The sequence below is a fragment of the Crotalus tigris genome, unplaced genomic scaffold (assembly GCF_016545835.1).
Source record: "Crotalus tigris isolate CLP2741 ecotype Arizona unplaced genomic scaffold, ASM1654583v1 scf7180000017771.5222438, whole genome shotgun sequence".
NCBI classification, from domain to species: Eukaryota; Metazoa; Chordata; class Lepidosauria; order Squamata; family Viperidae; genus Crotalus; species Crotalus tigris.
The window spans coordinates 4,744,747-4,770,561 of record NW_024096622.1 but is presented as its reverse complement, the minus strand read 5'-3'; the positions used below and the strand labels follow the sequence as shown (position 1 = coordinate 4,770,561).

General features: G+C 37.0%; 1 protein-coding gene across 1 annotated transcript in view; it reads right to left on the bottom strand.

The window, feature by feature from the left end:
- XDH (xanthine dehydrogenase) overlaps positions 1–25,815 on the bottom strand; it is a 54,403-nt gene that overhangs the window by 11,124 nt on the left and 17,464 nt on the right. The window contains exons 10-27 of the mRNA XM_039341753.1: positions 23,012–23,150; positions 21,927–22,019; positions 20,418–20,569; positions 19,124–19,217; positions 18,117–18,226; positions 13,024–13,208; positions 12,201–12,375; positions 11,905–11,994; positions 11,379–11,548; positions 10,733–10,856; positions 9,595–9,714; positions 8,492–8,588; positions 7,701–7,825; positions 6,438–6,571; positions 5,606–5,693; positions 5,022–5,108; positions 1,605–1,796; positions 792–937 (exon numbers count right to left, since the gene is read on the bottom strand). Of these exons, the coding sequence (XP_039197687.1) occupies positions 792–937; positions 1,605–1,796; positions 5,022–5,108; positions 5,606–5,693; positions 6,438–6,571; positions 7,701–7,825; positions 8,492–8,588; positions 9,595–9,714; positions 10,733–10,856; positions 11,379–11,548; positions 11,905–11,994; positions 12,201–12,375; positions 13,024–13,208; positions 18,117–18,226; positions 19,124–19,217; positions 20,418–20,569; positions 21,927–22,019; positions 23,012–23,150 (2,321 nt within the window). The remainder of the gene's footprint in view (positions 1–791; positions 938–1,604; positions 1,797–5,021; positions 5,109–5,605; positions 5,694–6,437; positions 6,572–7,700; positions 7,826–8,491; positions 8,589–9,594; positions 9,715–10,732; positions 10,857–11,378; positions 11,549–11,904; positions 11,995–12,200; positions 12,376–13,023; positions 13,209–18,116; positions 18,227–19,123; positions 19,218–20,417; positions 20,570–21,926; positions 22,020–23,011; positions 23,151–25,815) is intronic.

The following is a 25,815-nucleotide window of genomic DNA, read 5'->3' as shown; positions in this document are numbered from 1 at the left end:
TTGTATTGAGTCCCAAATACAAGACAAAATTCAAGGACATCTAGTACTAGTAATACAAGAAATTTTCTACAGTAGTTGTACATTGCTTCCTTAGTGCCAGTGTGCTAGCCCTCTGCATCCTCCCTCTCCAGTCTTCAGCTACTGGTCATAAGAATCCATATGAATCCAGCCTTGTCCTTCAAACAATAAAAAATGATTGAGAAAGCTGTGGGAAGTTTCTCTATGAATCATATTAGCAGCTACTCCAGTCTGTTTATAGCAGTTAACGAAAGGGGTGGCCCTGTTGTATGATACACCAAGATTTTTTTTTTTCTGAACAATACAATGCAATGTGATAATGCTCCTCCATGTTTTTTGTCCCAAATGTATTCTTATATTTTTTGAATGTCGCATTTTTCTGTCATTCATGTGTGTATGTGAATAAAATCTGGAAAAAATACCTTAAAGTGCCCTGAAATAGATATTTGTTGTTATCTAGCTACATGAATGCATGCATAATACACAGAAATAGCCTAAATTGCCTTATTAATTAGCCTTATAGTGATGGTGGCAATAGAGTTTGTTTCAGGAATAATGCAGTAACATAAAACATACATCAATGAAATTACAATTTTGACAGAGGTCCATACATTCTTCTGCCAAATCTATTCACTTTGATTAGCAGAGAATGTATTTCAGACAACTGGGTATAATGCTGCTACATGGCAATCTTTAGAATGAAAATAATCCATATGAGATGATTCCAATTTGCAGTAAAATCAGAAATTATCTGTAAAAAATAAGATACTCACTGGTTGAACTTCTCAATGTCTCTTCTTCTGAAATGATACTTCGATTTTGCAAGGCACTCTTCCCAACATCGTTTCAAGCTGAACCCCTCAAGCTTTTGGTCAAAATGAGTTAGATCTCCTTCATTGTATAGATTGATTTTTCGTACCTTTTCAGAACAAAAGAGAAATGGACAGACTTCAGTTCTGAAATAATTGGGATCTTTTAAACAAACAAGCAGAGCTTTAGCAACATATTGAACTCTAATCTGAAATAGAACTTCTTGAGCAAAACACATTCATCATCCCATCAATATTCAGTAGAATGAAGAAATAGGACACAATTGCATGATGCCTAATAAGATGTTTATATCCAGTTAATGAAACAATCTGATTATCAGCATCAATGATGAAATCAGGCTCAATGGAACTATGTGAATAATGTATGCACTCAAAGCCAGGTGAAAATAATGCTAACCAAGTTATAACAGATAGGGGATAAGGAGATGGTGTCCACAGAATGCTTGAGATCTAGTCTAAGTCCAAGAACACTGCAAATATATGAAGAGTAAATAAATGTTTGGAATTCAAAAAGAAAAGCATAAAGGAGAGCGCTGGCACTAGCCTTTCACCAGAAATGTTGGCTACATAGATGAGGAGGGAAGGGTATCTAATTTGATCCTTTTCCTTCAGGCCAAAAGGATGCACCAATTCCAAGAAAGAAATTATGGCCCACTGCTTTCACATAAAAGGAAACTGAAAGTTTTGATAGGTACGAGTAATTATGAGAGTATTGTAACTTGCTTTCTGCAAAATTATATCTCGGTGAGCACGTACCTCTTCTGCTGGCAGCCCACACTTCAAGGCTATCTCGCTCATCCAGCATTCAGCAACCATCATTCCCTGGGGACCCCCAAATCCACGGAAGGCTGTGTTGGAGGCCAGATTCGTTTTACAGACGATACCGATACCTCTGATATTTGGGATGTTGTAGGAATTGTCCATGTGAAGCACAGCTCTGTCCATAACCTGGGGAATAAATTTAAATAAATAAATAAATTGTGTGAGGGGTGAGGCTTGGTTTTTTGTTTCTTTCTTGCTGTCATTCCTGTGCCAATAGTTACAAACTGAATATTTTCTGCACATTTTTACATAAAATGCAAAAAAATATGATGTTATGCATTTGGGTCAATATAAAAGGGGGAATGCATTTGGGTCAATATAAAAGGGGGAGAAAACGACATTGCCATAGGTGTATACTATAGGTCACCCAACCAAACACAGGAAATAGATGAACTTTTTGCTAGTCAGCTAACTAAGGTATGTAGAAGCACATCACAATAGTAATGGGGGACTTTAGCTACCCTGACATCAACCTGGAGACAAACTCTGTACCAAGTGGAAGATCAAACAGATTTCTGACAAACCTAGCAGACAATTTTGTCTCCCAAAAAGTAGAGAAGGGAACTAGGGAATTAGCCATTTTGAATCTAATTCTCACTAACAGAGATGAAATGATAGGTGTTGAAGCCATAGGAACCTTGGGAGGAAGTGATCATGCAATATTGGAATTCAACATTATGGAAGCACAAGCAATAGAACACAGTCAAACTAAAGCCTTGGACTTCTAGAGAGCTAATTTCAATAAACTTAAAGAGGGTTTGGGAAGGATTCCATGGATGAGAATCCTCCAGGGGAAAACAATTCAAGAGGCTTGGGAAATTTTGAAAAGTGAGATAATAAAGGTCCAGTCTAGCACAATACCAACAAAGAGGAAAAATAACAGCTCTCAAAAGAAACCAGCATGGCTGCATAAAGAACTCTCTGATCAATTGAAAGATAAAAAGGACAAGTATAGAAAGTGGAAAGAGGGACACATAACTAAGTCAGAATATCAGCAAATAGCCCGAGCCTGCAAAGACAAAGTGAGGAAAGCTAAGGCTCAAAATGAACTAAGGCTTGCAACCAAAGTCAAAAATAACAAAAAAAGCTTCTTTCAACATGTAAAGAACAAGAAAAAAGTGAAATAAATGATTGGTCCATTAGTGGGTGAAAGTGGCAAGAAGGTGACAAGCAACAGGAAGAAAGCAGAACTATTTAATTCCTTTTTTGCATCTGTCTTTACACAAAGGGAAAAAACAGACCAACCTATCAAAAATAGTGCCATAAAAAACAAAATAGAAATACAAGTTAAGATAGGCAAGAAAATGGTAAGTGAACACCTGTCCAGCCTAGACGAGTTCAAATAACCAGGACCAAGGTTCTCAAGGACCTGGCAGATGTGATCTCAGAACCACTGAACTATATTTTTCAAAGTTCCTGGAGCACTGGGGAACTATCAGAGGACTGGAAAAGAGCTGATGTAGTTCAAAAAAGGGGGAAAAAAGGACCCAGGAAATTACAGAACTATCAGCCTGACCTCAATACCTGGGAAGATTCTGGAAAGATAAACAACCAATCAGCAAACACCTACAGGCAAACACAGTCATTACTAAAAGCCAACACAGGTTTGTCAAAAAGAGATCATGCCAGACAAATCTTATTGCATTCTTTGACCAAGTGACAAAATTAGTGGATCAGAGGAATGCTGTGGATATAATTTACTTGGATTTCAGTAAGGCATTTGATAAAGTAGATCACAACCTACTACTTGACAAAATAGAAAAATGCGGGTTAGACAGCACCACCACCAAATGGATCCATAGCTGGCTGACCGGCCATACTCAGCATGTGGTCCTCAATGGAACCACCTCTACATGGAGGGAAGTGTGTAGTGGGGTGCCCAGGGCTTTGTTCTGGGCCCAGTGCTCTTCAACATCTTCATCAACGATTTGGACGAGGGGGTAGATGGAGAAATCATCAAATTTGCAGACGACACCAAGCTGGCAAGAATAGCCAACACTCCAGAAGACAGGCTTAGGATACAGGAGTATCTGGACAGACTTGAACACTGGGTACTATCTAACAAAATGAAATTCAATGATGAAAAAAATAAGGTTCTACATTTAGGCAAGAAAAACCAAATGTACAGGTATAGTATAGGGGGTACCTTGCTCAATAGTAGTAACTGTGAGAGGGATCTCAGAGTCCTAGTGGACAATCATTTAAATATAAGCCAGCAGTGTGCTGCAGCTGCCAAAAAAGCCAACACAGTGCTGGGCTGCATTAACAGAGGGATAGAATTCAAGATCACATGAAGTATTAATACCACTTTACAATGCCTTGGTAAGGCCACACTTAGAATACTGCATCCAGTTTTGGTCACCATGATGTAAAAAAGATGTTGAGACTCTAGAAAGAATACAGACAAGAGCAACAAAGATGATTAGGGGACTAGAGGCTAAAACATATAAGGAACGGTTGCTGGAATTGGGTATGTCTAGTTTAATGAAGAGGGGGGACATGATAGCAGTGTTCCAATATCTCAGGGGCTGCCACAAAGAGGAGGGTGTTAAGCTGTTTTCCAGGGCGCCTGAAGGCAGGACAAGAAGCAATGGGAGGAAACTAAGCAAAGAGAGAAGCAACCTAGAACCAAGGAGAAACTTCCTGACAGTTAGAACAATTAACCAGTGGAACAACCTGCCTCCAGAAGCAGTGAATGCTCCAACATTGGAGGTTTTTAAGAAGAGATTGGACAGCCATTTGTCCGAAATGGTATAGGGTTTCCTGCCTGAGCAGGGGTTGGACTAGATGACCTCCAAGGTCCCTTCCAACTTTACTACTACTACTACTACTACTACTACTACTACTACTACTACTATTATTATTATTACTATTATTATTATGCATGCAAAAAAGAGCTTCAAAGTTAAATCAAACTTATTGTTTCATCATAACTTTATTGGTGAGCATTTATAAGTCTCAAGCACTCTCTTCACTTTTTAATCTTAAGCAATTTTGGAGCTTTGCATCACAAGAAGCCTAGCATGGATTCCCAAAATCTATGTGGATTTCTGATATCACTGACCTCTGGAAACCAAATAAACTTGAATAATATTGAGCCTTTCTTGATATGTTACATTAGACCCAATTTAGGGGTCAAGTCCCCTCAATATCTGACTTTCTGATTAGTATCATTTTGCCCTTGTATGCATTATAGTTATCATTGTTTCTATTCTAATTTACAGTAAGCTATCCTTGCTATTTCCCTATTCTACCAGACAAAGGATTCTATGGAATTCAAAAAGCTTGTTCGTTCCTACAACTCCTGAAGTTGGTTCAAATGAATCAGAGTAGACAGTGCTTTCCACTCACCCCATGGGAAAGATCAACAGAATTTCCTCCATTGCTGTAATATGATACATCTAGGCTAGTAATCCTTCCATTTTGCTTAAAGCCAACCTGGGAAAAGCAGAAAATGACTATTTTGTAGAATTCAATTATTCCAGTTACAGATATTCTGATATTCATTTAACTGAGCTATTTAGTTTTGAAAGGCAGGCTTTCGTGAAAGCTATTATTAGAGGACTATTTTTACACAAAAAAGACAATTTCTAGCTAACTCTCTAATGGTTAAGGCACGCGGCATGAGTTTCAGTCCTGTCATAGGTGTGAAAGACATCTGTATAACTCTGGGCTTGTCATTTTCAGTCCAATCCACCTCAGAAAAATGGGAAGTGGAACGATTAAGGAACATATTAGATACGATTATTTTATAAAAATAAAAAGAGGGATAAAATCCATCAATAAAATAAACTAATGAATAAACATATTTAGAATGAAAAATATATTTGTTCTTTTTATATTATATTACTCGCTCCACAATATAGACTGAACAGTGAACTGTTTCACTCATAACAAGTATAATCTTTTTAATACTCCTATTAATTTTTATTTACCTTATATTGTGCCCAAAATGGGTGCCTTCCACCAGAAATCAACATATCTTCATCTCGATCAAGCATGCATCGTACTGGGCAGCCAGTCCTGTAGAATTAGGCTGAGAGTGAACCTACTGCAAAGGTGTCACAGTAACAATTTATATCAGAGGATAACACACGAGGCTCTTTTCTAAGTGCTTTGTGTTTGTGAATAAACCTTTCCTATTCTGGCATTCCCTCCGCTATAGGGCACACATAGATCCCCACAAAGCTATTACAAGTCTCACCCATATTTTATAAAAGCAAATTAAGTTTAAAAAAAAAAACAGAAAGAGAGAGTTCTGAAGATGTGTGAAATCATCATATAATTGAAAAGACCAGGAAGGGAAACAAATAAAGCCTTTTTGCCTAGTGTCAAAAAAACATTAAATAAAGCACAAGAGAGCTGGTACAGAAAAGGACTTTCTTTTGACATTTATGAATCTAATTCTAAAAGGCACCGAACAGTATAATATACTGCTCACAAAAATAAAGGGAACACAAATATAAGACATCCTATACGTTTGTGTTCCCTTTATTTTTGTAAGCAGTATATAAAATAAATCTACAAATAGGCAATGAAGGTAGTCTCTCCAGCATGATGTTGAAGGTGGCAGCCCTTTCTAAATTATAGTAGAATTTTGCATTTCTATGTGACAAACAGAGGAGAGCAATCATCCTAGAAAAGGACATGTAATGTTTCTGGACCACAAACAAATCTGTTTTCTTGATTCTCCACATGAAACAGAAACTTTCACTTCATATTAAAACCTGAAGTAACCATACTGAGGAGCCATTCATTAGAACTTACTTAGCAGCAGCTACTGCAACAACTGTAGACAAGATAATGCTTCTGGATTCTTTCCCTCCAAATCCTCCTCCCATTCTCTTCACACGAACCAGAATTCGATTAGCTGGAACTCCTAAAGCGTTAGCAACAAGATCCTGAAAAAATAATTTAAAATAATTCAACCATGTATTAGCCTACATTGGAATAGTTCTCTTTCTGCACATAAAAGCTTGTAAAAAGAGAAAATAAGCTAAATAACTCCATTCCCAGCATAGAGGTAGCCTACACCTATTTGTAAACAGGGAGAATTATTGCATTAATTGAGATTTATTATCAGTGAATGAATGAATTATCTAAACATGCATAGATTTACGTTTCCTGAGGTCAGATTTTCAGTTTCTTGATGGGAGAGTGTGAATTCCTGAATGCACATGTTAGAAGATAGTTTGTGTATGAGAAAGTACTTTATATATATAGATGCAGATATATGCAAATACATATACAAGTTGGTCATATTCAGATTATAAAGTATCCAGGATTGGTTTCAGTAGTAGCAGTCAATCTTTGTTGATAAAATAGAACTGTGAAGGACTATTCAAGACTTTTGTTTGTGTTTAGAATCTTTCTTCTGTCTAATTTTTTTTGGGAATGTGTTAAACCAGAATCATTTTCCTTTCAGGTAAAGACAAAATTGTCTTCATGCTACTGTAATTTACTAATTGGCCATATAATTCCACAAGTAAGTTTAGCACTTATGCAAGTTCTATAGCTGGGTAAATGAGGCATATCAGGGAATATCAGAAACTCGAATTGAGTTTCTTGGTTCTCACATGCCAAAGATGAACCTGCATGTACACAAAATCACATTGGTTTTTTGATGTGCAACATCGTTACTCTATTCCACTGGTGGAAGGGTGACTTCTCTTAAAGTTTCAATAAAGCAAAGCATGTCTTCAACATCATGCACAGCATTTTTATATAAACTATTTGAATAGAAATAATAGATTATTAAAACTTAAGAATAAAACAATACTATCTAAGCAGGGGAATCAGATTAGCACAGACAGGAATGTAGAATGTAACCATTGACTTCTTTATTGCATTCTAGAGGAAAATCCCTCCTCAACTCTTAATTAAAATCCCTAGTCAAATAACAACAACAACAATAACGATGATGATGATGATGATGATAATGATGATGATGATGATGTTATTCTTGGTAGCAAAACTAACTGCATTCTCTAAAAGCTATCAAGATCAAAGCTTATCAACAGACTGGCTGACCTGTGTCTTTGTTAAGTTTTGGGTGGATACAAAGAGTTCCATTTCTCCATCTTCTCCTTTTGGTACAGCAATTGTGCAGTGAGTCTCCAGATAAAAATGTTCCTGGCCACCGATGTACATGTCCCCTAGGGAAGATGGAAAGAAAGGATTTCCAAATCAAATAATACATTAAATTCAAAACAGGTTTTTCAGGAGTGATGTGAGAATTTATACAATAATGACTCTGATTCAAGCTCACGGAGTTCAGAGTCCTACTGCTGATCTTCATTACTTGAGTTCTTAGAGTCCAATCACTTGGGGGGGGGGAAACGGTGCCTCTCAATGCACCTTGCCAAATGGCAGCTTCCATCTCATTTGCTCCTCTTAGCAAAGAAAAAGAAATTGTTTTCTCCCTTGTCGTACTCCTTTTCTCCCATTAGTAACTTTGGGTGCAGACTCCAAGAAATATAGTTTATTCAAGATTTTACCCTGCCAAGTTCCACCACCCCCAATCATGATGTTAGTTGCTGCTAGTTACAAAAAAGGATTGTCATGTGTTCTTAACATCAAAGCATCTTAGTATCAAAGAAACTTTCCATTTTTACTATGATATGGATAGACAGTGTAGGAAGCTGGAAAAAACCAATGACAAAACAAGAGGAGCTTTAAAAGATTGTCCGTTTCTAATGTATTGTCCAAAGCAGAACCCCAAGGTCAATGCAAATACAGTATGTTATTCATGCAGTCAATGCTTTAAAATAAACTTTTGTTATACAAACCAAAAAGAAACAAAAAGAAATGAACAAGCTTACCTTCCACAATATGATCGGCCTCTTCAAAACCTTTCTGGATATTTCCTTTTTCAATCTTCCTGTCAGTCTTAAAAAAAGACTCTTTCTCAATGGCTTCCTGTGCAAATTATAGGAGAACATAAACACATTTACATGAACATGCGTGTACACACACACACACACACACACACACACACACACATACTCACACAGCAGCCAGTTCTGTTTTGTGTAGCTTAGCCAAGTTGGACTAATGTTATGTACTGTTAGGTAATCTGCATCGCATTTTGAATGAAAGGTAGTAAAGACAGAGCAGATAGTACCTGCCATTATCTATTTTATTAGAATTTCCTATTCTCTACTATGCTCTAGCTTCAACAACTTTCTTTCCATTTATCCTGGGCTGAAAAATCTGCAACCTAAAGGCCTCAGGCAGCCATTAACGTAAGCTGACATGGTCCTCAGAACAATGTCAGAAGCTGTCTGTCCAGCGAGATGGATAGCAGCGAGGGAGGGATCCAAAGTAGAAAAGGAGGATATCAAATAGAGAGAGATCAGATACCACTACCTACTAATTTCTTCATTTCCTTTATACAGCCAATGATGATTACCCCTAAGTCAGGAGTAGGGAATCTTGGCTCTTTTATGATTTGTGGACTTCAATACCCAGAATTCCTGAACCAGCCATGCTGACTCAGGAATTCTGGGAGTTGAAGTCCACAAGTCATAAAAGAGCCAAGGTTCCCCATCCCTGCCCTAAGTGAATACAGCCCTAAATGGAAAAATATTTTCTCAGCCTAATTACAAACTTCAAACATTTACTCTATATAAATAAAAGCAAGTGTGTGCATGACCATTTCTTGGTTGGGACTAATTTGCAAAAGAAAAAGGGGTTTTACATGCACCAAGTCTGTTGCCCATTACCCTGATTCATACAAACAATGATCACAACAAATGGGTGTAGAAAAAAGTACAGATTATTTTCACATATCCATCTCAGAACTGTAATAACAGAAACCAAAGAAGTTACTTTCAAATCTTTCTAAAAAAATAAACCAAGAACTAAGCTTACTCAGTCAGGACCCTGAAATCAAGGTATATGTCACTTTGTGTCAGTGTCTCACCTGGATAGTGATAATTGGTGTAAGCTCTTCATATGTGATGTTCACTGCTTTAGCAGCTCTTCGGGAATGTTCCTGTGTATCTGCTAATACTGCACCAATAATGTGCCCAACACATGTCACCTGCAAGGGGAAAAAAATCCTTCAGTTTATTCAGCAACTTTGCAAATTTTAACTGATTTACCATCAGTAATATTTTAATTTGGATATATTTATTTTTGAAACCCAATTTTATATAAAGAGGACAAACATTCTGAATGTAGACATACTGTTGGACAACAGCTAGTCTGGGCACAAACGGATTTTCAAAATTGTCAATTAAATTTGTGAGCAGAGTAATTAAACAGGCAATTTCTCCAACTTTCCCTGTAGTAAGAGAACTCTTCCTATAATTTTTCAGGGATAAGCCTTCCCTTTAGAAGTGATGGTGTCTCTAGTACTTAAAGTTCCTATACAATATTTTTCCTTGGTATTTCACTGAACTGTGGACAGTCAAGGACATCAGAGTACTGGGAAAGGAAGAATTGTACAGTGAAAGACAGGATATTCCCACACATATCTTGCTACCTTGTAAATAAATCAGAGCAAGAATATCATACTCTTCTGTTTTGAAAGAGTTTTAAAAGCAAATTCTCTCTCATGAAACTGAATGAGAAATGATAGAGCACAGAAAATGTATGTGATTATATTTGATCCCAGTGAGTGCTGTGAGAACTATGTTCAGTTGGTGTTGGTATAAGGTATTCCTCCCCATATACATTAAGCTGCATTCATTATCAAATCTATGGGCTGCCCCCTCATATATACCAAAAGGGCATTTTAAGGAGTTCATAATATGAAGTGGCATCTCATAATTTGATATAGCACTCAATAAAACGTATACATTTTACTATTGTATCGGAACACATACAGGTACAATTTTCATAGGGGATGGTGGTACATCTGCCAGTTGTCACCCTAACACATAACTCACCAATTCAAACCAAAGTGAAGAGTATGAAATGCACTTTATAAAACACATCTGGGAATGAACCAAAGTGGTGTGGTTATTGAGCTATAATGCAAGTGAGCTGATTGCCCCACTTTAGTACTTTTTGAGATTAATAGAACAATTCGTAGATGAAAAACAATAATTACGTACAAGGTGTTTTGCAAAGATGGTTTCATCATTAAAAATTCCAGAAATGTTACTTCCTGGAATATCCTGATCAGAGACAAAACACACAAAGCCAGGTACATTCTGAGCCTCTGTGGTATCAATGGAACTGAAAGAAAAGAGTAGCACAGTAGAGTTATTCCCATTAGATTTAGGTGTATGTCTGCAAATACAAGTTTTGGCTGCATTTATTTCCAAAACATGAAGTGATAGTTCTATTTTATTCTGCACTGAACAACCCTCCTTTTGAGCATTGTGTCTGCTTCTGGGTAATATCCTTTGTTGAAAGAAGAGATTCAAAGAAAGGCAACCAAGAGATTTTTCTAGATTGGGGATCTAGAAATTAAATCCTATACATACACGTGGTTCTCAAAGACTCTCCAAGAAAAGGTGGCCAACATTCTAAAGCTAGTTTGAATCTTACAAGCATGCTGTCAGCTGTAAGAATTACACAAGTTCCAGAGGCACAAGCAAGTTACATATTATACTGGATGGCTGAAAGGAGGTGGACTATAGCCTCTCCTCAGGGCCTTTATAATGTAAAAGCCACAAAAGCCCACATCCACATCATAATAATTGTGGCCTGTACCATTTAATAAATAATGGTGTCTGTCATGGAAACAGAACTTACATAATTTTAGCATGGGCTTTGGTGCTGGTAACCAGGGTTAGGTAGAGTTCATTTGCATAAGAAGGAATGTCATCACAGTAGACTGCCTCTCCGCTTGCCTGCTTGGCAGCTGACAAATGCATCAGGGGTCGTCCCACGGTATCGTCAATGGATTGCTCAATAGGCACTTCCTATGAGAAAAGCAAAGGGAGGACTTTTCACTGCTGATTAAATTCTGGCATCAATACCCTACAAACATTGCCTCATTCAAAAAGTTAAAATTCTACTAGCAGCAATAAAGCAAGTAGGGGAACAGCATTTAGCACATCAAATACAGGACTATTTCTTCTACCTGAAAGGAAGAGGTTCTGTTAGGACAGACATCTCCTGTAACTGATTAATTTTTAAAAAACAACAAAGAGCAAAAATCAGAATAAGGGTTAGTTCAAGGTAAGGTCTAATGCTCAGGCAAGAACATTTCCGAGAACTGAGATGAGAGGCAATAAAACAAATGGAAAACACAAACTGGTCTTTTGCTCTTACTCACTTGAAAAAGCTGGATGTTGCTAACAGGATCCTTATTAAATAATTTAGTAGCACTAGCATGTGTGGGAGGGATCGAATTGCTCAAATTATTCTGCAAAAATATAGATAGAATCTGATTTTAATTTCATTTCTCTTATGCAAAGGCAAATGTATTTTTAATGTATCTCTTAATGGGCATAAAAACATTACAGTCAAAACGTAAAAAGTTACCAAAAGCCATATGGAGCTCAGCTTGCATATGGACAGCCATATGAAACTGCTGAACCATTATCCCATCAAGAAGACAGAAGAACTCACATTGTCATTTAATTCTTCACTTCGTTTCTGAAGCACTGTGAGGTAGAACTTAAAGAAAAAGCTGAGCACGAGAGTTCGACGGAAATCCACCATGCCACCAGGGACTGAAGGGGAAAGATTCATCTCCTCAGCCAGCAAACGGCAAGCTTCCTGCATGAGTTCTTCTTTCCACTCTCTATTAAAAATGAACCATAAATTAACACAAAATCATTTCATTTGTCCCTGTCTATTCAGTAAAAAATAAATAAACAGGGATTCCCATTCTGATGCCTTATAGTTATACTGGGAGGTCATCTTCCAGAATTACCCTTGTCTGGCCCCATAGCAAGTGTGTCCACAGAATATGGTTGGGAAAAAAATCAGGATGATGATCATGATGATGTAATGGAAACTCTGCTTATTTTCTTTGGGAAGCAGATTAGAAATCATCAGAGATGTATTTGTAACATCCCAATAAGAAAGTCTCCTTTAAGCTGCACTCATAGTCAAGAGGGGTTGCTCTAAAATCAGTAGTCCATAAGTCTGTCCCATTCTGCAGCCTTCCAAGTATCTCCTCATTATAATGCCAATTTTCAAATAGTAATGCATTTATATTAAACTATGATGATGAAGCCAAACATTCCTAATCTTTCACAAAGTAATAAAAAACTGAATGGAAATATTTGACCCCACAATTCAGCAAATAATCGTATGTTCCCCCCTTCCCACATTCCTTAAAAACTGAAATAATAACAACATCATAAAGTTTGATCTCCCAGCTGAGAGTATTACAAAATTCTACTCCAAGCATGTGTTATGTTGCATATGAGTCTCACTCATTTACCTCCCAATCAGCTCCTGACAGGTTTTTACAGCCATGACTGTTGTGGGAGCCATTCCACCATAGCTCAGCTTAATCTCTTCTAATCGATTGGTTTCCTCTTGAAACCGAACTCTCATTCCACAAGTCACAATGGCAATGTCATCCTCACGTCTTGAAGCTTGCTTGAAGGCAGAGAAATATTCACCCTAAGAGAAGAAAAAGAAGTAAACTTTCCATTGACTTTTTCTCACTGATCTCGGGGGGGGGGGGGAAGTCTGGAGTAAAGTCAGTCCACTGACCACAATGGTACTAAAATACGAGCAGTCCCTTTTATGCAATAATTTCTAGATGAAGGAAGAATGAGCACTGGGGAAACACAACAGAATTCCAGACAAACTATGACAGAATTCCTGATGCTATGTTCTGAATAAAACTTAACATTGCGAAATTCACTTTCATCTCTGAATACAGTTTATAAATAAGTGTTAATTATTATTCTGGAACTGACATCTATGAGCTGCAAAGTGTTTCTGCACCATGTCTATGTCCAGGATCTTGGTTTGTTGGTGTGTTTGTTTGCTTTTTTATATGGGAGCAGCAGGCATTGTTTTGGAGGGTGTTTTCTTGTTTTGAATCTTTAAGAAGCTCAGTTAGTGTGCTAATGAAGTGACAGATTATTTCTCTGTTTCCTGTCATTCAAAATGTTTGAGTCCCCTTTGCAAATACTCATTGTGATTCATTAATCTTTCTAGAAAATGTCAAGGTTGGGCATTCAAAACAGACCTATCAGGTTACTTTAGGAATACAGAAATGGCATGCCAAGCCAGATCATTGGTCCACTTATCACCATTTTCTTCATACTGACAATGGGTGATCTCCCTTAATGTGCTCTGATCCTAAGTTAAATGTGCATAAGAACATTACAATTTCTCCACCAAATTTGATCCTGAACATCTGAACATCAGTTCATTTCTATTTTAAAATTTTGCCCAGCTAAATACAAGCTACAACTCTCATGAATGCCAACTTCTGAAACAGGAATGGACAGAAACAGCCTCTTTGTTTACAACTTGTATGGGTTTTATGTAATTCTTACAAGTTAGAGAAAGTGATACAGAGTACTTAGGTGCTCATACGCATATGCCCTGCTATAAGTGACAGCACTACTTGCAAGGACGTAGAAAAATCTGCAGATTTTTCACAGGATAGCTTCAAAAGAGATAATTCAAAAAGATCCTGAAATTAGAACTTGGATGTCTTTATGCACAGCAGAGGGTGCTCTGGCTGCATGGTGCGCCACTGGTATCACGCCCCATGCAGCTGGGCAAGAGGAAGGTGGCAAGAGCTACACAAATTTCAGCAAGCTGTCATTACCCCTGTAATGTCAGGGGTAAATGCAGAATCTTGAAATTTCTCAGCTGCAATTCCATAAGTTAGTTATATAATTAATTAAGACAGAATCTTTTTTTTAACAATTTTACCCTAGTTTTGTGGCTTATAATTATAGTATTTTTCTCATTGTTGTTTAAAGCATTCTGTAGATATGGTTCTATTGTTGTTGTTGTTTTTCGTAATTGTTAATGTTGCTCTAAGTTTGGATGGGGATATTTAAGAAAATTAAGTTAATGTTAGGAAAATTTTGAAGGGAAAAAAACAACCCTTGACTGATATAAAAATAGGACGGAATGTATGCAGAATTGACCCAGATCGGAACAGGATTAACCCCCCCCTTCCATTCTTCAATTAAAGTATACCAGTCAAATAAATGCTTTCCCTGTAACTCAAAAGAGGCAAGTATAATTGATGTCACAATTCAGATGGATTTTTTTTCATGGATCTCTCACACTGCATATCATGAGATTCTTGGGACTCCAGAGTCAGGAAAATCTCATCTTTCTTTCTAGTATAAGCTGAACCAATATAATAAGACCATGGTTGCCCCAAAGTGCAATTGTATCAGGACTGAAAATATGCTGTTACTATAACCACATATCCAAAAATAAGCTCAGAGAAGAAAGGAAAGAAGCAAAATAAACACAGCCCTGAAAAAGAATAACTATACTCTCAGTCCATTAAGTGATTAACCATTAATCATCATACTTGAGTCCATGAGTATCTAAAATCCATGGATATAGATGAGTCAATCCCTTCACACTACCCAGAAATAATTGAAACCAATCCACATCAGATATTCTGGGAATTTCGCAGTAAATATGCCGTGTTCTTTCACCATGAACATATGAGTTGGATAGTTCCCCAATCTGTGGAAGGCAATCTTTCTTCTGAAACCGGTTCCTGCATGATTGCATGAATATAGTATTTTTGCTTGTTTCAGGGATAAAGAAAGACCAGCCTAATTTAATGTATATTAGAATTTGAACCACCATTCTTCTCATAGAAAGCCACAAAGTCATGCAGAAGGAATTCATGGCAAACCTTTTCTATAAGGGGTTCTTGATGCTGTCTCAGTTTGGTTGTTTTCTTGCAGACATTTCATTACCCAAACTAGGAATTTATTTATTTATTTTGCTTGCTTCCTGCCCTTATTATTTTTTACAAAATTCAAGGCATGAAACAGACTTCCCTCCTCCTATTGTCCCTACAACAACCCTGTGATGTGAGTTGGGCTGTGAGAGAGTGACTGGCCCAAGCTCACCCAGTTGGTTTTCATGGCTAAGGTGGGACTAGAACTCACAATCTCCTGGTTTCTAGTCAGGTAACTTAATCACTAGACCGAACTGGTTTGGCAGTTCCTTAATTAATATGTTGTTCACTTCTTGACTGTTAGTCTGATGTTAATTTTGGTGTTAATCTATGTTCATCTGGGTGTTGATTGCTGGTGGAGAGGTGTTTTGTTTTCGTTTTCCTTTTTTGGTTTGCTGATTGTCTCCTTTGTATAGTATGTTGCTTGATGGCAAACTAGAAACATAAGTTACCAAAAAAACCACTGATACTAATCAAGCCAAGCAACCTAATAGTAAAAAGCCCAACCAAAGAACCACCAAATCACTCCTACCAACACTGACAGACATGAACAGACATGTCAAACTCGCAACATCACATATTGGGATGGTTTTGCCATTGCTGGCAATGGAGTGGGCGCAGTTTCTGGATGATGCATCCAGCCCATGGGCCGGCAGTTTGACACTCCTGAACTAGAATATAAATTTAATATTTATATAAATTTATATAAATATAAATTTAGAGCAAATCCCACTCTCTGCTAGTATTGATGTTACCGAGTTTGCATAATGAAACGTCTGCAAGAAAACAACCAAGCTCAGAGAGCACCAAAGAACCCTCATTTCAACCCTGAGCTACAAATATTCTCCTTTATTGAAACTTTTTGTATCTTCCATGACTAAACTAAATTTTCTACATTTTATCTAAGAAGAACTCTATGCTAGAATTAATTCCTTGGTTGCTTGGGCAGTACACAAACAAATCCATGATGCAGGATGGCTATGTTTGTCATGTGATTTCTTTTTTTTTTTTTAGCTCTCCCAGCCAGAGCAAAACATGCTAAGAAATTGTCGCTTCCTTCCCCACTCCCTGTCTTTTTAGCTTTTTTTTCTTCTAGTATACAGTATTAATTCCTAAATTCATCATCTATGCAGGAAACATATTTAAAGATTTTATATCTTTATCACCTTACTCGTAGTTAAAATTTTATACAAAATGGAATACGTATAAGTCAATGTTGGATGGATGTTTTGGCTAAAATTTTCTGTGAAAAGAGTATCAACTACCTGATAACTACTTAGTGCAACACAAAGAGAATTAATTTAGCCCTGAATAACTGATTCTTTTTGCAAGGGAAAAAAAAAATCTAACCCCTTTTGTATAGATTAAGCAGATCATTTTTCTGGCTTAAGGAGTCTGCATTAAGTGAGAGTAACAAACTATATTGGCATAATGTAGTCTGTTTTTCTAGGCATGAGAAAAAGCAAGAGATTTTATATGGCATTAAAGGTCATCCCCAAGATGGAAATCTTTTTAAACACAATGCTCCAGTTTGTAGGATTTCAGGAGCCATAGTTTAGATACTTTTACTCGCATATTGGCAGCCATAGGGACTAGATATTTTTCAGCAGGAGAAAGGGGGGAGAAGGGGGGAGAAAAGGAGAGGGAGGAAGGGAAGGAGAGGGAGAGGGAGAGATGAATGCTATATCCAAATTACTTTCTATGTTTCAGAAGAATCATAGTACACTTAATATGGTTTGAGCATTGCATCTGCATTATTGATTAATATGGCCATGTGAACTTGCAGAACAACAGAGTTGGAAGGGACCTTGGAGGTCTTTTACTGTGCACTCCCTTGCTCAAGCAGGAGACTTGATACCATTCCAGACAAATGGTTGTCTAAACTCTTCTTAAAAATCCCCACTGATGATAATGGTAAGCCATTCCACCGATATTTTCACCGTCAGGAAATTTCTCCTCAGTTTTAAGTTGGATCTCTCTTTGATAAGTTTCTTTCTATTGCTTCTTGTCCTGCCCTCAGGTACTTTGGTGAATTGGTTGAGCCCCGCTTCTTTGTGGCAGGCCCTTAAATATTGAAGACTACTATCGTGTCACCCCCTAGTTCTTTTCTTCATTAGACTAGATAGACATTCCCAGTCCTTGCAATCATTCTTCATGTATTTTAGCCTCCAGGCCCTTAGTCATCTTCGTTGCTTTTCTCTGAACTTTTTCTATGGTCTCAACATCTTTTTTTCTATTGTGGTGATCAAAACTGGATGCAGTATTCCAAGTTGATCTCACCAGAGCAGTATAAATCAGCACTGACACCTCACATGATCTTTCTTTCTGCTTTTTTTTTTTTTTTTGGCAGCTGCAGCACACTGCTGGCTAATATTTAAGTGGCTGTCCACCTCTAGATCCCTTTCATAGTTACTGCTATTGAGCAAGGTACCCCCTATTCTACACCTATGCATTTGGTTTTCCTTGCTTTACTTTTCTCACCACTGAATTGCATTTTGCTGGATAGGGCCCAGTGTTCAAGTCTGTCAGGATCCTTTTGGATCTTGAACCTATTTTCTAAAGTGTTACATATGCCTTATAAAACTATACAGCCTTTTTTTCTAGGACAGTAAATATTCAGATCACCTCACCTTCCTACTGAATGGAATATCAACTGAAAGCAGCACTTCTTGAGGCTTCAGTATAGTTTTTCTATACCCAGTAAAGAATTTTTCATCCATCCTTATTGTCCTGCTGCCCTCTGCAAGAAAACAAGATACAGCATACAGAGGATGAGTTGGGTAAGCAGATGGGCTCTCAATTCATCTTAGCAACTATTTATTGTTGGGAGGTTAACTGGTCTTTTAATTCCACAAGCAAAGATTGTGACTTACACTGATTAAATAATATATCCTAGCTATCTTTTCCAGCCTGGTGCTCCCTAGACATCTAGAGCTTGATATATGTATTTTGTGTCACCTCCTACATGTCACATTGGAATCACAGGCATCATGGTATCAACAGCTCCCCGAAGTCCATATCATCAAGTAACAGACAGGCTGGAGTCAACCATCAGATGTTGCCCAAAACTATTTCAGTGGTGTTTAGACCACCTTTTTGGGAACTCTGAATTTCTTAGCTGCAACTAACAGATGAAAAATGGTTTATCAGTACAAAGGCATATGTTTCATAGCCTACCTTGAGTACAAAAGTATATTAATCCACTTCTATCTCCAATAGAAATTACAGGGCATCTAAAACATTTCCAAGAATTCTCTTTAATGCTCAACATTCTAACAGCGAAGATTTGAAAACCACAGATATCACAAAGGTGTGATATACTATCACACAGCTACCAAATACTACAGCTTAACAATGATCAGTTATGAAATATTAAAACCAAACCAAAGATCATCCAGGCTGAACCTATCTAAGCATGTGGAGTTGTGGGGAACATTCTGCATTACCCTTTAGAAAGCAAAAGAAGGAATAACGAAATAAAGTTCTCTTAACATTCTTAACTGAGGCTCTTGGAAATAACAGACCATACTACTTTCTCTGACTAGCCCCAGAAAGAAAAATGAGGCATGGAAACTGTTCCATTTACACCCATAATAGAATTTATATTGGCAACAAGGGAAATTGAGAAACTGCTTACCACTTGACACCAAAGTCAATTTGCTCCCCGTTGCCATCAACACTGGATTTAGGTCAGATATTGGACTTGCAGTCATTATATTTCCACCAATAGCCTGAAAGAAAATATAGCACAGCCATATCTTAGAAATTAGGTCAACAGACATCATTAAAATCAGTCATCAAAGTAAGTAAGCAGAAAAATCCTGAATATTTTAATTTTACACCATTGAAATTAAAATGGGATTTTCTTATCCTCAAATAGAACAAGAATAGGTCAAGGAAGCAATACATCTCAAGTTAATTTATCATTTACTGTTCATGCTTTCACGATGTGCTAAATTTTTTCTTTCATGAAATTAAGAACTGGAAGATTTAAACAACGATTTACATTTAGATTCATTATTCTAAAATGTATTTGGGTGGGTGACTATAAAGACATTTAGATTAATTATTTAATTTCACTGTTTCTGTAAAACGTCTGGGCATTTAAAATGCCCCAACGAAGAAAATATATAGTCAAATCTGATTTGTCAGTTCAAAAAATATTACCCATTTTCACTCTAAAGTATATCTCTCTTGCCTGAAGGTTGGTATAAATTAAAAGATATGCTTCTCCTAAGCTGACATTTCCTCTGAAGATTTGTTCAAACTAAGCCATGCATAAGAAGATTCACTGATCAATTTGAATTTACCAAATAATAAAAAACCTTATTGCCTTGTAGGCTTGTTTTCTTTATGGACAATATAGGAATTATTCTATTAGGAACAAAAATATCCAATTTCTAGTCTATATTTAGCCACAGAAGTTCACTGGATGGCTTTGATCCAGATGTTAACTCTCAGATTTCTTGTGGGCATAAAATTGGAGGAGGAAGTTGAAATACTTTTGCATCGAAGGATGCTTACAGGATGATTTTCTGCCCAACTCCCTGAGATCTTGCATTGTTGCCCACCATGAACCTTGTGGGGAAAATCACAAGGAGCATGTCTAGTAACTTGTGTATTTAGATATTCTTGCTGGGAAAACTATATAGGCCAGTATTTCTCAATCTTGACAACCTCAACTCCACAACTTAAAGTTGTCAAGGTTAAGAAACACTGGTCTAGATATTCAGAAGTAGATGAAGTTGTGTAACCTTGAAATTAAAATCAGTAGACTACCGGCCACCAGCATTATGGGGAGTATTGTGTGAAGGATAATAAAATAAATTGGGATATGAAAGTGCAAAAGGAGATACACTTTAAAGGAACAGTACATAACACCTGCCTTTCTTGTCTCCTTCCTTTATCAGAAACTATTTGGAAGCACTTACTGCAACATTGCGGATCTGAGGCCCTGCAAACCATCGCAGTTGTTCTAGGACTGCTTGGAAGACCTCCACTTGGTAAGAAGGAAACTTGTCCACTGCTTTCCTGAGTTCCTCTTCCACACAGCTCAGGCTACAGGAGGCACCAAATCTGATTCCTGTAAAACCAGAAACAAGAGGGATTTGACCCTCTTGGACCTTCACCAAGATAAAAGTATTGCTCTCAGGAGCTGAACTGAAGAATTTTTACATCTTTAGTCTCCTCCCTTTATTTTTATTTTTTTAAAAAATCAAGAAAGGATTTATTTCCTGCATATCTTATAAAGATGTATATTTAACTTAGCAAAGAAGGAATCTGAGGGTCATGGTGGATGGGTCTATATCACATACGTGGGGACAGATGGTTTTGGGGGTAGAGTTTGGGAGATTCTTTTAAAACTGTGACATGCTTATTTTCCAATGTACATTAAAATTTGTTGTATTTATCCCCTGAAAACAGGAAAAAATAGGCCACTGTTTTTCGGTAATCATAGTGGCAAATGTGAAAGCAACTCTGAAAAGATGGGGAGAGTAGAGATTACAGGTTGACCCCTTTCAGGAGAAGGTAGAGATCTAAAATTACTGCTGTTAAAAAGGTTGCAAACATTCTCAGTGTGCCAAGATGTTCAATTTCCAGCAGTTACCAGATTTTAGACGATGCATACCAGTTCTGCCATTACAAGAAAGTGAGTAAACCCATGGTTATGCCGTAGGTCATCCTTTAAAAAAGTTTTATTATATTTGTAATAAGTGAGCATATATATGTTTTATTCTAAATAAATCATTTGGAGTGTGATGTGTGCATGTGTGTGTAAGTCTTCCATCAATTTCTGAAGAACAAACTAGTTTATTCACCTAAAACAGAGGCTCAGTTGCTTCTGGGCAATCAAATGACCCACCTGCCACCTGATCCCAAGTCTTCATTCAGAAATCTGGCCATCTGCTCTTGGATAGCTTTTCCCAACCAGGCACCCTGTAATTTGCATTAGAATTGTAATCCCTGGAGTCTTGCTTGGAAAATATTGCTCTAAGGCATCTGGCTTCCCTCAATGTGGTCTTGGGCTCTACTTGATGTATCTGATCTGGCCACGTGTTGTACTTGCAACTTTCCCAGAAGGTCCTAGAAAAATGGCCTTGATACAGTGCCATTCCCTGCCCATCCAGGTTTCTGTTGCTTGTTAAAACAGAACAGTACAATACTTTTGCATTTTTCGATAGATTACTCCACCAGCCAATCTCACTGTTTTAAGAAGGACAAACATGTTCAGAAATTGTGGCTGACAAAAGTGACACACGAGCTCTGAATTTGGTTTAGAACCTTCCCCAGAAGTGCAATCAGTATACCAGGAACAGAGAGAGGCTATAAGTGCACGGGGAGAAGAGGTGCCACCCAGCATTTTTTAAAATCGTGGCTTGTAAACTTTTCCTTGTGTATTTCAAGCACATCTTGCCAATCCTTTCAGGCAGACTACTTACCCTCTTCTGTATGCTGAACAGAGTTCATTTCTGGGATCCAAGTTGGGGCTATAATCACAGGGTACAGCATGTTCTTTAATCTCATTTCAATACCTGAAGAAAACAAAATCCAATGAGATCAGTGCAGACATGGCAGCCAACCAGAAGTAGTAAATCTGCCAATGATACAACAGAGCTCTTATATAAAAGACTTCCAGAACAGTAGATCTCATCTCAGTGGTGATGGTAGTCCCTTCCTCCAGAGCCATTCCTGCATGCCTAAAAGGGAAGACATTTGCACTGACTTGTAATGAATGTATAAAGCCAAGAATTTTCCCTTCTGCTTGGCAGTATCACTAAATATGCCTTAATATTCTCTGGCCTGTATTGTTTTCATTCTTTCTGCAGTAACCTACTACAGTATCAAGTATTTAAAATCTTGTGATTGGGATAAGCACACTGGAGATCTACAGCAGCTATGATTGATTCATGAAAGTTAATTGGTTTGTCAAGCATTTCCCCTTCCTTTGTGAAGCAAGTGGCTTTCAGATATTCAAAATATCGTATCGCTAAGGGAATGGAGAAAAACTTGTTAATGGGTACCGAAAAGTGCCTGAGAACTTATTTTGAATTTATATGTTGTTTGGAGGCATTCCTACAGAGAAAAAATGGTTCCACCTATGGGATCAAATAAAGTTCCCATGAACATACCAAGAGGCCTGCTGAGAGGGCATTTAGTGTCCTTACTCCCAGTATCCAGTATCAAACTGCCTCTAAATTAGATGTAAAGTATAGCCATCATATCGTAGTCATATTCGCTAAACAAACTGCATGTCGGTTGGGTTCATACAACTTGTTAAACCATTACAAACGATAGTGGTTGGGTTCCCATTATGAACCACATTATGGCTTAATATATATGTTACCCCAAGGACACTGCTATTAATTAATTATAAATGTTACTAATTATCTTTTTTAAAATCCTAGGTTAATGGTTATGTTATTATGAAGGAAGAAATAAAATCTTGACTGGTCAGCCAATTATGTACTGCTATGTATATGTTTGAGTACATTTATTTAACAGGAAACAGACTTGGTCCTCTTACCCACTTCTGTGTTCCCTACTACAAGCTTGGCATCAGGGTGCTGAGCTTTCAGAGAAACAAGTTCCTTGAGAGTTGATGGTTGCAACCACATCACTCGCTCGCCTTTGAAATACAGTGGCTCAATAGGCTTTTTCTGTGTCTATAGAGAAAAGGCCAGATTTAGCTTCATGTAATAATATGGCATCACAAAGCAAGCAATCTCAATTTGGTATGAGGGCGAAGAGAAGGATTGCATTATAGTTGCAGTTACTATTTTCAGTGAGGGACAGGCTTCAGGATTCTTCTTTTTTTAAAAGAAAATTTTATTGATTTTCTAGTTTAACGTTGAAAAGCAACGTGGCGGCTGAGTTGGTCAATAATTCAATAACATACAAATATCTTTAGTACAGATCTCAAACTATTACATTAAATATTTCCTCTCTTTTCCCCTTGGTATTTACTGTCTCATATTTGAATTAATACAATTCTCATTATATTGATTATATAAAAATAACTTTCTTACATTTATCAATAATTTTTAGTTTATATATATCCTAATTATTTTAACATTCAATCTTTTTAGACAATCAATGTCCTAGTTAGTTTTTCCCAATTTTTAGTTTCCCATTAATATTTAAATTTAATGTTTAATATTTATAATTTCCAAGTTTTAAATAACCCCAATTCCCTTTATCACAATTCATCACAAGATCTAATGTTCAGGATACACGTCTTATCTATTTGAATCCTCACTATCTTACATCAACTAAGTAATAATACAATATAATATTCTTATTTTCTGGTAATTTCCAAATATCTTAAATTTAATAACCAAAATTGCTCTTATTTCAACATTTAATATTTCCTCTCTTTTTCTCTTAATATCTACTATCTCATATTTAAGCTAGTAATTTTTATTATTACCACTAAGTAAAAACATATTTATTACATTCAACAATAGATTTTTAGCTTATATATATCTTAATTACCTTTACATTTAACCTTTATAAGCAAATCAATGTTCAAATTTAACTGTTAATATTTATACTTCCAAGTTTTAAATGACCAAAGTTTTCTTTATCTCAACTCATAACAATATCTAGTATTCAAAGTACACATCCTATCTATTTGAGTATATTCTATTTTAATTCTCACTAATAAGTCAAAACCCCAACTTTCTTCAGTCTTATTCTAGCTTTCTTTCTTTGCCAAATTGTTTTCCATGTCTGTGCTTTTGAGTCATCAAATAAATCTCCCTGTGTTGTTATGTAAATTGTTTGATGTAGAAAAGGCCATCTGGTCGCCATTTGTTTGAGAGGACTAACAAATTGTCTCTCTATTTTCCCATCTCGACGTAGTTGTTCTGAACTGTTTATCTTTTCTTCAGTCTGTTCTTCTTCCTGATCCTCAGGTTTCTTCTGATTTATGTTGGAAGTCTTTTCCCTTTTCCATATTGTCAGTCTCTTTTCTTGGTTTTCTATTGGCTGTATTTGTTGATCAGTTGAATCTTCTATCATAATATTTAATTATTCCACTTTTTCTGTTATATTCTGTGTAGTAAATTTTTTAGTTGTAATCAAATTTGAGTTTGTATATCTGGGCTGACATCTTGTTCTTTTCTGTAATCTCTTATTTCATCAGTAGATGTAAGAATAGTTTGATGAATTGCTTTCAACATAAAGAAGAATCTGTTTTTTTCTTCATCCATATTCTCTTAGTAGTGTATTAGGTTAAAAGAGAATGCAAAAAAAAAATTGTCACTAAGTATGGAACACAGCTGGGCTTCTCACAACTGATATCTCAAAGTTACATAAGTCTTATCTATAGTCTGGGCTACTGGCCAAGTCTCTTTTAAGCAATAACAAGTTGTAATATCAGGTTTAGCCACAAGATGTCGCCCCTACTATTTAAAGTTTTCTTTTAAGTCCAAAGTTTTTATAATCTTTTCAGTTTTACTTCTTTTTTATAAGTAAAAACCCAGATCTTCAGTAAAAATAGAAAATCTTTTAGTCCACAAACTTTAAAAAATAAAATTCCAGTTAGGATCAAGTTATTCTTGCAATGTTTTAAACTCCCCTGGATAGTCAGTCACTGCTTTTTTTAGAGGGAGGAATAAAACCTCCCTTCCTTCTCCACAGGGGGGAAAGTACTTTAAGCAGCTTATGCAGGTAAAAAAGATAGATAGGATTTAAGAGAGGTAGATCTCACCCAGTCTCATCCACGCTGCTTGGTGGTAAATGTGACTTCAGCTGTCTTCAGCCTAGTGACAAGCCATATTTCTAAGGCCGGTCTTACGTCTGCCGGTTTGGAGAGCTGCCCCAGATCAAGCGGAAGGGCTACTGTCCTCCTGTGATCAAGCAGGGATCCCCCCCTTGTTGGTCACTCCTACAGGGTGACTTTCGACCCTTTCCAAGGTCCCCCAGCAAAGCAAAACTGAATGTGGAAGATGGAGCTCGCCTTCCAAACGTCCATGGCAGCTGCGTCAGCAAACTGGAAGTCGACAGGCTTCAGGATTCTTTGCAACAAAAAGCAGCATAGGAGTCCTTCTATGAAGTCAATAAATCCTCTCTCATTATCTAGTTGGGTATTTGTAAGTGGGAGGGGCAAGAGCTCTCCACGATCTATCTGCAATAAAGCTTAAGGCTATATAGCTGGAGAAATACTAGCTTTCATTTATTAAAGTCCCTTGCCCCTGCTTTCTGGGAAAGCTGCACCAAAGCCCTGTTGGTTGCAGGCTAGTGATTAGGCAGAACTTAAAAAAAGTGGTTTCAGTGGATTACTCCTTACGTTGGCACTGTGGTTAGAATGCAGTATTACAGCTAATT